Source organism: Apostichopus japonicus, chromosome 9 (genome assembly GCF_037975245.1).
Source record: "Apostichopus japonicus isolate 1M-3 chromosome 9, ASM3797524v1, whole genome shotgun sequence".
Taxonomy (NCBI): domain Eukaryota; kingdom Metazoa; phylum Echinodermata; class Holothuroidea; order Aspidochirotida; family Stichopodidae; genus Apostichopus; species Apostichopus japonicus.
This window is the reverse complement of record NC_092569.1, coordinates 14,785,073-14,799,694: the sequence shown is the minus strand read 5'-3', so window position 1 is coordinate 14,799,694 and position 14,622 is coordinate 14,785,073. Positions and strand designations below refer to the sequence as shown.

Below are 14,622 nucleotides of genomic sequence, written 5' to 3'. Positions count from 1 at the left end.
TTTAAAGCAGTTTTCCATTTTTAGTCCACAATTTTTGTTTACCAAACCCTACCGAGTGTGTACTCCAAAGAAGAGAAGATTGCATCGGATCAAGCTAAGACCTTCTTTGATAATGTACTGAGCAATTAATGAATGTATTTTGGTTCAATGTTCGGCATTTTCTGTCAGCGAGACAATTTTCATACCAGAATTAATCACATTCAGAAAAATGAGAGTTTTGAGTTCTTACGTCATTATTTGAAAAAGAAATGTGATTTGTTGAACTAATGAAGAAAATCTGTCATGGTCTATTTATATGAAGTAGAATCGAGACCTGAGACTCTCCCCCTTTAAGAGTTGTAACAGTTTTAAGGATTTTGAACAGTATATATAATAGCTATAGAGAATATAAGTACAAGCTCATGTGTCCAACATTAACATTCATCGTTTTGTTCCCTTTGCTGTGACTTCAAATAACACAACATTTATTTAAATTCATCAGAAGAATTTTTTTTTTGGACCTAGAGTTTTGAATCGTAAATTCTAAATGGCCCCCAAAAAAATTATTCTTAATATGGTCAATCTGAAACGGACATCGATTTGTACTCTCTCTCTCTCTCTCAGGGAGGTAAAACTGATGAAACCGGACAAGAAATGGTTGCAACGACTAGCAAAACTTTAGAGAGAGCCGAGTCGATTGCGGCCAAGATCAACCAGACCTTCAAGTACATCCAAGGTTAGTAACAATATTTTGATTTAATAGTGACTCTTGTATGTTAATGATCAAAGGAATGGCACAATTACCCACTAGGAATTCAAGTCTGCTCTTGGGTTTTCTCCCATATTTCTAGGGTTAAATTCAGTGGCGGAGTGTCCATACAGTCAGAGGGGGTGGATACCCCCCCCCCCGACGGACTCAAATGGACTGCTGGCGCCCTTTTCAGCTTTTTACCACTTTTTACTTATTCGTGATTAGTGACTATTTTATTGCGCTCTCAAATACCTATTAACATTTGTCACATTTTGTTGGTGTAATTTTCTCACAAAATGGCGATGACACCTATTTATTCTTTGTTCATCCACAAATTAGCAAGGCCCGGAAAGGGTAATTTCTGGCGATCTAGGGAGTATCTTTACTCAAAATAGTACACCCCGCGCCAACCTGTGGTGGCGCTCCGCTTAGATAGTGTCGAAAGCGCCCCTACAGATCAATCTCGCCCCCCTTGACCAATACCCCTAGTTCCACCACTGGTTAAATTGGTTGTTTTACTGACTATTAGTGACCATTAACTTAATTGAGATCACGTGGTAGGCTTGTAATTGTTGTACCTATCCCTGCTCCTTGATTACTACTTTGAATCAGGAACCCAATGGTTTTGGAAGGGCCCGGGATGGGTGGTTGGTGGGTGGGTGGGTGGGAGAATATACACTCTTCCCACTACACTACAGCATCAGCTATTCAGGTAAGGTGTAAGAGTGTCGTTAATATCGTGTAGTTTGACACTGTACTTTTTCTTTCATTTCCGATGTTGGAAGAGTCCAATGATACTACATTCAAATCACCCTCGTTTTGACTCCAGTCCCTTTACTTTTCTTCTAAATTGCCAACAACAGATCAAGCCAAGCTCACCGCTCCGGCCAGTAATGAAAGTCTGGGAATCAGCGACATGTTGGACAATGCCAGATTGATCCTAGAGGAAATAAGAGGCAGAAACCACTTAGAAGAAAGAACGCAGGCAGGGATGGAGTTGGAAGCTGCCGCAGAACGTAAGGAGGAAACTTGCTATTACGGCTCGGATGCTCACATGAAATATTGTGATAATAGTTTAGCGGTATAACCCCCCCCACCCGCCCCTCCCACCCCAAAGAAAACAAAAAATTCACTGTCGGTTACACATCTGATATTTGAAAAAATTTGATGAAAAGTTGGGAGTGCTTGAAAGTTTTGATCTCAGGTAGGGAACTTAGTCAGAGGCAGACTAGAAGGAAGGCTGAAGGGAAACGAATGAAGTAGACCGTATGGGTACAGACAACGTTAATTGGAACACTAAATAACAAAAATTAGAGGATATATAGTGAAGGAGAACAATGGGTTGTGAGATTAAAAACAAAGCAGGTGATGAAAAATCAACTGCTGAAGATGAAAGGGAGGGAGGATATTAAAAAAAAACCTTTGAGAGGCAAAATTTGCTTTCTGGAAAGGAAGTAAAAGAAGACCACTCAGTAAATATCTCACTCTCTCTCTGATGGTCTAGGAACAGCATTTGACAAAAGGACCTGTTTTGATTTAATTTCCTTAACTTGAAGAATAGATTTCCTCATTTCCAGATAGCCGGGCTGATAAAATAATGTCATGCACAAGGTTTGTGCAGATCTCCGCTGCATATGTAGTCTGTACCTTTTGCATTCAGTTTGTAGTATTTTATGTTTTGGCCTATATGACACCATTTTATCAACACATTTTTCTTTTAAATGAGTCCAGATAATTTTGTTTGACTTCAGAGCTTTAAAACTCTCTTGCTGTAATATATTGTTTCCTCTAATAAAGTTAGCTATAAATACATATTTACATCATTTAGTTTTGATATGCTTTTAATATATACCTAGAATTCTGATTTGACATTAAGTCTTCTTCATTTTCTCTCTTGGCTTCTGCCGGTAGTGCTCAACCGAGCTCTGGGTCTCCGCAATGCCTCCGATGATCTGATGAGCCGTTTGCGAAACGTGTCCCAAGATTTGGGTGACTTTTCAGGAAAGATCAAAGAGCTGGTGAACTTGACGTCCATGTCAGAAGACAACGTGAAAACAGCAAAAGACGCTATGAGCAAGAACTACTCCTCGGACTTGAGGGTAAGGAGATTTTTACTGTCTTAAGAAAATGATTACTCTGTCTTCCTTAATCTTTCGTTCAGTACAACGATTGGATCCTATTCATATGCATGCTTTAAAGTTTTCATTGTATCGTCATTTTTCTTATATGCAAGAACTACAGCTCGGACTTAAGGGTAAGAAGTTTCTTACCCATCTTAGGAAAATGATTACTCTAGTCTTTGTTAATCATTAGTTCAGTACAACGATTGGATCCTAGTCATATGCATGCTATGAAGTATTTATTGTGTCGTCCTTTTTCTTGTATGCAAATTAGTCCAGGATAGGTTCATGTCATACGATAGGATTGTAGTCTAGGCTGAGAATTCTTGCTTTTATATTGAAGAAGCATGCTGTACATAAGAAGGACTTATTTCAAAGTTTTGTTTGAAAACTGGTACAAGTTATGCAGCTCATCAGACTATTTCTGTCTTTGTCTTTGTATGTTATACGATAATAAGTATTAGTAAAATGTAGTCAGTCTCTTTCTTATTAGGTACTCATTGACTAAGAATGCTTTGTGGAATTTGAGCTAAACACCAAAGCATAATTTGAAGGTATCCAGTCCTAGACAGAAATGTTGCAGCGAATAGAAGCTTCTCTTTAATTGGGCAGGCACGACAGATGATCTCTACATTAGAAGGTATCCAGTCAGATACAGACATGTTGCAGCGTTGGAACATACTCTTTAATTGGGCAGGCAATAAAGTCTCAACCATGAACACATTTTGAACATAATTATATGAACAGAAACCTGCAAATTAGTTTTCTATTTACTTCCTTAGGCTTCTCAGCAGGAGATTAACGATTTGCACGAGCAAGCTAAGGACGAGCGAGACAGAGCTCAGGATTTGATAGAAGCTGCAGACATCCTCCTGGTTGATGCTAACGTTGCTGTGCAGGTATGTATGTAGGTATGCATGTAGGATGCTAAGGTTGCTGTGCAGGTATGTATGTAGGTATGCTCTGGGTAGACTTATGGGTTTATGCAGGCGACATGTAGGTGATCTGAAAAAAATCAGACATGATAATTACTAGATGTAGAATAACACAACAGCAAAAAAAAAAAAAAAAAAAAAAAAAAAAAAAAAAAATTAGACTAGATCTGTTGTCACAAACAGGAGAGGCAAGATTAGGATGGATTGATTAATCGATTGATTAATTAATCATGTGATTGGTTACTAATGTTATTATTTTTAGTGTACAGTAAGTACTGTTTCATCGTTTGTTGTTAATATCAGACAATCTTCTGATCTCCTAGGCTACGGCAGCTAATGCCTCCACACTGGATGCTGCGAACACCAAACTCGACAGCGGTCTGGCTAAGTTACAGGCAGCGTACAACGAAACAAACGCCGTGGTGGACACCGCCGTCCGTCATGCCGACAACTTGACCGAGCAAGCCGACTTGTTAGAAGGGTAAGTGTCACAACGACCCTAAATACAAGAAAAAGAAATAGGAAAATTAGCGGATATCATGTCTGTCAAAACGAGCCCAGATATTTCAGAGGTGATCAGATTCGAATAAAAACAATCAGTAAAAACAGGTGTGGTATAACGATATGAGTATCTGAATTAAAGTGAACCCGTTACTCGTTTTTAGTCACTCTTCATGTTACTTAAGTGTGTGTTCCTTGGTAACACCATGAAGAGCCTCTGTAAAAACAATAGGAATTGCCAACACTCAACAAGTGCATGGATACCTCAGTATCCTAAAGTTCTTGGAGCCACTGTGTAAACAATTGATCTGCCCTCAAAGTCCTTTAAAATAATTTCCACGATCGGTCATCTAGCATATCAGACTGTCTAGCTTATTATATATCGTATACTGGTTTTACCGTTAATTTGACCTTTGATCAAGTCTAGCGGCTTTTTACCGGTCCGTACCGGCCACTCGATTTTGCTTTTATACGTTCTTCTTACATGCCTTCCTCCCCCCTAGACATAGCTCCTGACCAGCTTTGAGCGATGCAACGTCCAATGCTTACAAATAATGATCTGCCTTTGATTTCCTGCTTTCTCTCGGCAGTCTACTGGTCTCTACCAAGGATTCAGCAGATAATGCACTGAAAGCCGCCAACGCATACACCGATATCATAGAGGCTATTGAAGATGCCGAAAAAGCTGCTCTGAACGCCCAAAATGCCAGCAGTTTAGCCGATGAAGAGGTACGTAGTTGAAACAACCGAAGACTGCTCGCGATAACTGGGAGGAAACGGCCGATTCCATCGTGCTGCGTAATTACTCTGGCAGTCAGATCGGCTGGGTTTTTAATCCATCCTGATTTAATAACTTTGTTCTATTTCTGTCACAAGGGATGTTAACAAATCTTGAGAAAGTGATGTGTTGTTTATGATCTTCCTTACAGAACGAACATGATAAATTTTACTCTAGACCCTACCATACTGTCATAATGGAGGTTTACCTAGCCTAGCTTTCTTGCCCCCCATAAAAATCACAGCTTGTGTCATTGTTGTCATGTAAATGTTGATGGAGAAGGTTACTTTGGGTATTGTGTGATCTATGAAACAACCGAAGCCATCTTCCTAATTTTACTCCTCAAGCTCTTCTCTGAAAGTTTATTCCTGCTGCAGCTGCGTCATTAGCCAAGATAAAGAAGACGGCTTTTGGTTACTTTTGTAGATCACACGACACCAGGAAAATCAACATTTCTTCCGGGTACAGACCAGACGAGGGCTAACCTTGAGGTTGAACTCATAATGCTAAAATTGTGAAATTCTAGGCCTGCATGCAGTTTGCAGACCTTGTAGTAATGTGACTTAAATGCTACACCATCTGGTCATATGCTTGTAATAAAGGAAAAATAAGCCTATCAATGTACCTCATTGGCTGGGAGAATATAGTCTCTTCTCTCTTACCCAAGTATTCTTTAAGTGTCCACTTTTTGAAGCCGCGTGTAAATTTTAAGCATATCATAGAAAAAAGAGTTAGTCCCAAAAGTCAAATAAGTGCGTCCCGCTGATGGAGACCCTAGTATATAATATTACACGGGATGGGTGAGGACAAGGCCAATCCCGCCGTTCATTATCCTACATGCATTCTTCTGGCCCATCCAATTTTATTGTCTTTTTTTTTCCACCTTTTGCCAGGCATCTAAATTTGGAACCCAACCGGCAGCCTCTTTGAAGGCCAGCCGAAAACTTGTAAGCAAAGGAGAGAAAGCAAAGAAGAAATTGGAAGGTAAATTATAGGCTATTTCTATTTGCATTCTATTCCCAGTATGTATTTCAAATTAATTCCCCATCTTAAACCAATAGATTAAATTGCTGTCACAAAATTCTTCATAAAATGTAGTATTTGATTTTTCTCATAATGTTGGTAAGTAATATACTGGAATTTCTCTTAATATCCTTTCTCCTGCTGCCTGTTGAGCAAATGAAATGGAATGGGGTGGGGGAAGTGGGGAGGTGGTGGGGGTGGGGAGAGGTGTTATCATCGGTTTATCTGTTTTTCATTATACTGTCATGTCTCACTGGCACCATCCTTCCCCTCCCCTCCCCTTTTCTCCCCTCCCCTTTTCCCCCCTTCCCTCCCCTCCCCCTCCCCTCCCCTCCCCTCCCCTCCCCTCCTCTCCCCCTCCCCTACCCTTCTCTGCCACAACCCTGTGTTATTCTTGGACGATGACAGAGAATGATCATCATCAGGTGGGAAACATGTCCCGTTATTTTTCTCCCTCAGATCTCAACGACAATTTCAATAATGCCGCATCCGCGGTAGATGAAGCAATGGGCAAATTGGACACGGCGACGTTGGACCTCTCGGATATTGAGCAGGGCATGATGGCTATACCATCCCGTAAGTCTCATTTATTGTTATATATCGCTATATAGTTACTGTGTTATCGTTATATTATTATCGAATATCGATACCTCGATCTCGATTTATCCGGGAGATTTCCTGCGCGGATGCTATGAACTAGTGACTTCTGTAATTAAAGAGAGATAGCACAGAGGACAATTTGATTTTCACTGTTTATTTCATTCTGGTCTCTGTAGGTAACAGTGATTGTGAGATACAAGTCTGTGATGCTAACGACGCATCCTGCAAACCTGGCTTTGTCGGCGACAATTGCGACGTCGGTGAGATCATCGCTTTGAATATTCTCTGATGACTGCTGCTTTAGATTTATTCTGAAGCGTCCCAATCAATAAGGTTTAGGTTGAATGATTAAGACCAATAAGACAGCAGCAACTTGACTAAGGGGGGGTGGGGGCGGGCAGGGAGAGGGGTGGGGGCAAACAGTGGTTGCAATAGGTAATGGGTGAGATCATCGCTTTGAATATTCTCTGATGTCTGCTGATTTAGATTTATTCTCAAGCGTCCCAGTCAATAAGGTTTAGGTTGAATGATTAACAGCAATAAGACAGCAGCAATTTGACTGAGGGGGGTGGGAGAGGGGTGGGGGGGCAAACAGTGGTTGCAATAGGTAATGGGTGAGATCATCACTTTGAATATTCTCTGATGTCTGCCGATTTTGATTTATTCTCAAGCGTCCCAATGCAAGGTTTAGTTTGAATGATTAACACCAATATGACAGCAGCAACTTGACTAAAGGGGGCTGGGGGCAGGGAGAGGGGTGACGGGCAAACAGTGGTTGAAATAGGTAATGGGTGAGATCATCACTTTGAATATTCTCTGATGTCTGCCGATTTTGATTTATTCTCAAGCGTCCCAATGCAAGGTTTAGGTTGAATGATTAACACCAATATGACAGCAGCAACTTGACTAAAGTGGGAGGGGGGCAGGGAGAGGGATGGGGGAAAACAGTGGCTGCAATAGGTAATGGGTGATTTTACGACTAATACAGGAAGTGGTAGCCTAGGTGCATCGAGAACAATTAGCTGTTTGTTTAACTTTTTGGGCCTGGTTCGTTCCCAGTCGTACAGCTTGAGTAAGCTTAGAGAGACTGCTCAAATATGCCATATGTGGAATGAAACTTGTTGAAAATATATCCACAGATGATGTGTTAAAAAATGTTTGCAGTGAACATGTGAAATGGATAGAGAACCAATCACCTTTCACTTTGTCTTGACTCGGTAATCACCCACAAAATCACTTTAATTCTCTGAGCCCATCTCGTTCTTTATATTACTACCTTTCCTTCAGTTCTTTGGTCCAAGTTCCAAGTTGGTCCAAGTCCAAGTTCAAACTTATAAGAACAACACAACACACAACCCCTCATACCTCCATGCCCCCAATAAATGTAAACAAAATGTAAATCTGAATCATGAGTCTTCATTTTAATCATTTTTAATTCTCTTCAATATTTCTTCTTCGTCTTCTTTTTTTCCTCCTCTTAATAGCTGCCCTCAGTGAACAGGCACTCAATGCTAAGATGCAGGCAATGGATGCTAGCATGAGAGCAGGAGCTGCCGCCAGTGTGGTGGAGCAGATTACTCAGCAATTACCATACATGGAGGAACTGGTCACCATCATAATCCCTGATAATATAGATCAAACTAACATCGAAGCAGCCGAGGCTAATGCAAAAGGTTTGTGAAGTAGTTTAATACTGTATATACCAGGCATGAGCTTTTTCTGAGAATTAGCGGAATATCCATGATTTCTTTTCTACCTCGGGGACAAAAACTATTACCCTAACACACTGTAGCATACACAAACTGGAGCCTATACCACAATTTTTGCAAAGTCCTTGATTTTTTTTACCCAGGCTCATCCCTGAAATACGGAGTAGTAGAATGAGTTTGAGTAGGCAAACCAAAGACATGTTAAAGGAGAGAGGGGAGAGTGGCAAGGGGTGAAGGAGAGGTGCCCCAGGGGAGGGGGGGAGACTGCTGTCTATGATGAATTATCATTCTTGGAGTCACTGGTTATTATCGTAAACAATCCTAAATATTGATAAGATGAATGTTGAGGGTTCTGAAGCTGGTGTAAGAGGATTGTTAAATATGTGATGAGTACAAGGTATCTGGAGATAAAGGTGGAGGTTGGAAAAGAGGGAGGGAGGAAGTGGGGGTGATTAAAGAATGTGGAATGGGTAAGGATGAGTTGGTAAGAGAAGCCTTAGCAGACATGGTTCCCCCCACATGGTCTGGAAAAATCACCCCTTTTTTGGTCTTGAAAGTCCTTGAATGTTGGAATAGTGAGGAATCCTTGATTTGAACACCCCTCATATGATATGCCTAATACCAGAGGAAGGTTTGTTTGTTGTTGAAAGAAGTATGAAGTATTAAAGTTAATAACTTGAACTTGAATCCAACTGTGATCAAGATGCTTCGGTTGGGCCCGGTGCTGCTAGATTTGTATCTGTAACAGTAATAATAATAATAGTTTTACATTTCCGAGTGGAAAGCTAGTCTTTTTTTTCTCCTAATTAACAATTTCTATCCCAATTTCTACCCTCTTTTTGACAGTTGAGCAAGGTCGTGAGATTTTGCAGCAATTTGGAGACTTGGAGCAAGGCCTCCTGGACCAGCACACCTCGATTCTGAACATTTCCCACAACGTGCTGGGAAGTTTGGAAGAACTGAGAGAAATGATCGGCTATGCCCGAACTCTGGCTCAAGGGGTATGTTTTTTTTCTTCTACACTCAGCTTAGTCTCATGTAGCTTGTCTGGAAGACCTTGACAACCAGTTGGGACAAGACAACCTTTTTTTTATTAACTGTGATGTGTTAACGTTGTGCTTCAAAGCACCTTGTGCCGACATGGTGAAAGCGTTATTGATATCTCATATCTGTATAGAGAATAGTTTAGGAGTGTTCATAACCGTCAGTACATTAGCTCTCAGCGGTGGTAATAACATTCTGCAAATTGTCCGAAGGTGGCTGACCTTGAGAAATGAATATTCATAGCCGGATGATAGAGGTCACATGACAGTTAGGCTCAAGTGAAGGTCAAGTACTCAATAAGAGCGCATTTCAGTATTAAACAAATGGATGAATTTCCTTCTTATGTAGTCAAGATCGAACATCTAATCTAATGTCCCATAGCTCGATGAAATTAAATGGATTAGATGAAATTGGTCTATCTGATTTGACGAAATCAGTTGATCTTAGTAAAGGAAATCAGTTACTCTGATTGCATGAAATCTGTTAATCTGATTGGATAGAATCAGTTAATCTGGTTTGATGAATTCAGTTAATCTGATTAGATGAAATCAGTTAATCTGATTAGATGAAATCAGTTGATTTGATTAAATAAAATCAGTTAATCTGATTAGATGAAAATAGTTAATCTGGTTTAGATGAAATTGGTTAATCTGATTTGACAAAATCAGTTGATCTTAGTAAAGGAAATCAGTTACTCTGATTGGATGAAATCTGTTAATCTGATTGGATAGAATCAGTTAATCTGGTTTGATGAATTCAGTTAATCTGATTAGATGAAATCAGTTAATCTGGTTTAGATGAAATTGGTTAATCTGATTTGACAAAATCAGTTGATCTTAGTAAAGGAAATCAGTTACTCTGATTGGATGAAATCTGTTAATCTGATTAGATAAAATCAGTTAATCTGGTTAGATGAAATCAGTCAATCTGGTTTGATGAAATCAGTTGATCTGATTAGATGAAATCGGTTAATCTGATTTGACAAAATCAGTTGATCTTAGTAAAGGAAATCAGTTACTCTGATTGGATGAAATCTGATTAGATAAAATCAGTTGATCTGATTAGATGAAATCGGTTAATCTGATTTGACAAAATCAGTTGATCTTAGTAAAGGAAATCAGTTACTCTGATTGGATGAAATCTGATTAGATAAAATCAGTTGATCTGGTTAGATGATATCAGTGTATGTGAGTAGATGAAAGCAACACGATAGAACTGAACTATAATATAACAAACATGAGATGAACAATCTTAATCTCGCTGTGAAGTCCATGAATTTTTTTCAGGGATGTAAGTCTTCCGTATTTTTACGGAAATCTGTTTTTTTTTTTAATTCCAAAAAGTCTTCCGTATTTTTACGGAAATCCTTTTTTTTTTTAATTCCAATAAAGTTCCACAAAATTGTTTGAATATCAAAGACACAACGCGGCAAAAATGCCTGGCCCGTTGCAGCAAGCTAACTTCAATTTTCACTCATCGATCACTCAAAATACCATTTCCAGTTTCGCATCATCGCATTGCACTGTGCAACATTGTGCCATGTGAATATCGTTGCGTACGTGCGAACTTCAAATCGCTATAGCTCATTTCTGTCGTTGAAAAACCTTGCCTGATTCATGTTGATTGGACTGCTAATTAATATCTTCGTAACTGCTGGTGCTCGACATAAGTTTTGGAATTAACGCTTGTGATATTAGTGAGCGGCGGAAATCTACGGGATACGCATTTGAAAGTCGATATTTGTGATTGCATTCGAATGTGAGACTGTTTTTTATTCCGTAGTTCGCTGCGACGTATTCGTAACTTTGAGCTAGCCTAACATAACGATAGTGTTTAAGTAGTAAGAACTAGGGGTAGGATGTGTTAGCGCTAATACTTCTACGCTAGCCTAACATACAGTAACGATAGTGTGTAAGTAGTCAGAGCTAGGAGTAGGATGTGTTAGGACGGCATTCACCTGGGGTCTCCGAATATTTTTCCGGTTTTTTTTTGTGGCTGCACTTACATCCCTGCTAATATTACTTTTCCTTTCAGATACAAGTTGCAGCCAAGCTTGAATCTGATAGTATCCTACAGCTGAGGCAAACAGTGGTAGAAGGGGACGAGCCACAGTCTGTTACATCACTGTCAATGTACTTTATGACAACAGAACAGAATGGACTTCTGTTTTACGGAGCCTCTCCAGATGCATCTGTGAGTTCTGACCTGCTGTTCTGTCTTTTACAATCATTAATTCCTAGGAGGGTACAATTTGATGGTTCCCTTCCAGCCCTAAAAAAAAATCATTCTGCTAATTATTTTAACATCGTTCATCTTCCGTCGCGGAGGAGGTGGGTCTTGTAATCTTAAATATTGAATCTCTTAACTCCACGACCTAGCAATGACAGTGGGTTACGGAGTCAAACAGTTGTTAATATTTACCTCGGAAATATATATGAAGAGATTGAAAAAAGAGAGAGAGAGAGAGTAAGAGGTTGCAGGTCCTAGTGGTAGGAGGACATGCTTAAGATTAAGAAAATAAACAGCAACCAGACATGACAGCTTATACTAGGATACCCCACAAATGGAGCAAGTCTCATGTTCAGCTGTTTGGTGTGGGTAGTTGTTCCTCGCTGGAAAATCTTTTCTGTCTTAGTAGCTAGAGATGATGATCAGGTTAATATCTGCTTTAAGTTTGGCGTTTGCTGTTCATATGTTTAGGATGATGTTCTCCATTTTGTTGCTGTTCATTGCTGTTCATATTTGTAGGATGCTGTTCTCATTAGTAGGATGCCGTTCTCACTTTTAGTTGCTGTTCTTAGTTTTAGTTGCTGTTCTCATTTGTTGGATGCTGTTCTCATTTGAAGTATGCTGTTCTCTTGTTTATGATGCTGTTCTTATTTTTCTTGCTGTTCTCATATGTAGCATGCTGTTCTCATATGTAGGATGCTGTTCTCATTTTCAGTTGCTGTTTCTTAGTTGTTGCTGTTCTCATTTGTAGGATGCTGTTCTCATTTGTAGGATGCTGTTCTCTTGTTTTTGTTGCTGTTCTTATTTTTCTTGCTATTCTCATTTGTAGGATGCTGTTCTCATGTTTAGGATGCTGTTCTCATGTTTAGGATGCTGTTCTCATTTTTAGTTGCTGTTCTCATTTGTAGGATGTTGTTCTCATTTTTAGTTGCTGTTCTAATTTGTAGTAGGCTGTTCTCATATGTAGGATGCTGTTCTCATGTTTAGGATGCTGTTCTTATTTTTCTTGCTGTTCTCATTTGTAGGATACTTTTCTCATTTGTAGGATGCTGTTCTCATTTGTAGGATGTTGTTCTCATTTTTAGTTGCTGTTCTAATTTGTAGTAGGCTGTTCTCATATGTAGGATGCTGTTCTCATGTTTAGGATGCTGTTCTTATTTTTCTTGCTGTTCTCATTTGTAGGATACTGTTCTCATTTGTAGGATGCTGTTCTCATGTTTAGGATGCTGTTCTCATTTTTAGTTGCTGTTCTTAGTTTTTGTTGCTGTTCTCATTTGTTGGATGCTGTTCTCATTTGCCAGGATGCTGTTCATATGTTTAGGATGCTGTTCTCATTTTTAGTTGCTGTTCTTAGTTGTTGTTGCTGTTCTCATTTGTAGGATGCTGTTCTCATTTGTAGTATGCTGTTCTCTTGTTTAGGATGCTGTTCTTATTTTTCTTGCTGTTCTCATTTGTAGGAGGCTGTTCTCATTTGTAGGATGCTGTTCTCTTGTTTAGGATGCTGTTCTTATTTTTGTTGCTGTTCCCATTTGTAGGAGGTTGTTCTCATTTTTAGTTGCTGTTCTTATTTTTCTTGCTGTTCTCTCTTTTAGGATGGGTATTTCGCCCTTGAAGTGGTTGATGGTGCTGCAGTCTTCAAGTATAACCTAGGTGATGATGATGTGGTGCTAGAACTGCCTGGAAAAATCGCCGATGGTCAGTGGCACCAGATCGTTGCGGAAAGGTGAGACGCAGTTTGGAAACAAACGTCACAACGAAAAATGAAACGTGTTTGATTTTTATATGTCAATATTAAAGGAAACAATGGTGATGAATTATATCTCACAGATGCGGTAATTGTAACGGTTTCGACATGTTCACATCGGAAGGCTAATATTTCTGTCAGTTTATCTATTCTCTAGTGGACAGAAATTTGCAGTGTAGGCTATAATTTGTAACATTACACTCCCATTGATAGGATAGCAGATTTCAAAAAAGAAAAGGAAAATGAACGTAAGGAGTGACCAGTTGTCCTCATCAGACACCATATGAAAAGAAGAAAAATAAACATTTGCACAGAACCATGAATCATTTTGTAATTCATACAATGGCCAATGTTCAAACTTATAAACCTGAAATTACTCCCCTCATCACCATCACCACCATCACCACCACCACGGTATAGTATGAACCATGTAGTCAATCACTGCAGTGTGTAAGGTTGTTAAAGCTTTGTGAATCTTCAGTGTAGAAATGTCATCTGCAGTAACAGCTGTTTGAGAAGAAATCCTTCCTTCTAGTTTATAACATATAGAGATCAAACTGAAGGGTGGTTAATACTGTCACCTCTCTGCTCTTTTTCACTCTCTCTCTCTCTCTTTTTTCACTTCTAGAAATGGCAAGTTTGGCAAACTGTCACTGTATACCAACGGCAGGGATACGGCAGAAGATTCCATTAAGTCCGACGGAGTTCTGTCGCTGCTCAAGTTTGCTGGTGACTGGGGTCTGTTTGTGGGAGGTGTCACTGAAAACTATACAGTGAGTTCTCCTGTTTCCCTCACTTTCCCTGTGAAAGCTATGTGACAATTCCCCCCCCCCTTCCCCCTTGAAATTACAGGGACCTGGGGGTTCAATTTAGACAGCTCGCATTTGTTTATTAGGTCTGTTTGCGGGAGGTGTCACTGAAAACTATACAGGAGTTCTCCCCTTGTTCCTTCACTTCCCCTGTGAAAACTATGTGACAAAGCCCACCCCCAGGAATGAGCATTCTCCGCGAATTCACGGAATATCCGTGATTAATTTTCTACCTCTGGGACTAAAACTATTATCCTAACACACTGTAGCATACACAAACTGGAGCCTATACTGCAATTTTTGCAAAGTGATTTTTCTTTACCCCAGCCTCATCAGTGCACCCCATTCCCCCTTGAAATAACAGGGATAGCAAACTGGGAACTTGGGTACAATTTAGACA

At 39.7% G+C, this 14,622-nt stretch overlaps 1 protein-coding gene across 2 annotated transcripts in view; it reads left to right on the top strand.

The window, feature by feature from the left end:
- The window catches only part of LOC139973108 (laminin subunit alpha-like), an 87,002-nt gene that overhangs the window by 53,269 nt on the left and 19,111 nt on the right, over nucleotides 1-14,622 (top strand). For both annotated transcript variants that reach the window (XM_071979536.1, XM_071979535.1), the window contains exons 46-59: nucleotides 604-715; nucleotides 1,594-1,746; nucleotides 2,642-2,829; nucleotides 3,633-3,749; nucleotides 4,109-4,266; nucleotides 4,877-5,015; nucleotides 5,958-6,048; nucleotides 6,547-6,663; nucleotides 6,864-6,947; nucleotides 8,172-8,360; nucleotides 9,243-9,397; nucleotides 11,475-11,633; nucleotides 13,262-13,392; nucleotides 14,042-14,186. In XM_071979536.1, the coding sequence (XP_071835637.1) occupies nucleotides 604-715; nucleotides 1,594-1,746; nucleotides 2,642-2,829; nucleotides 3,633-3,749; nucleotides 4,109-4,266; nucleotides 4,877-5,015; nucleotides 5,958-6,048; nucleotides 6,547-6,663; nucleotides 6,864-6,947; nucleotides 8,172-8,360; nucleotides 9,243-9,397; nucleotides 11,475-11,633; nucleotides 13,262-13,392; nucleotides 14,042-14,186 (1,938 nt within the window). The remainder of the gene's footprint in view (nucleotides 1-603; nucleotides 716-1,593; nucleotides 1,747-2,641; nucleotides 2,830-3,632; nucleotides 3,750-4,108; nucleotides 4,267-4,876; nucleotides 5,016-5,957; nucleotides 6,049-6,546; nucleotides 6,664-6,863; nucleotides 6,948-8,171; nucleotides 8,361-9,242; nucleotides 9,398-11,474; nucleotides 11,634-13,261; nucleotides 13,393-14,041; nucleotides 14,187-14,622) is intronic.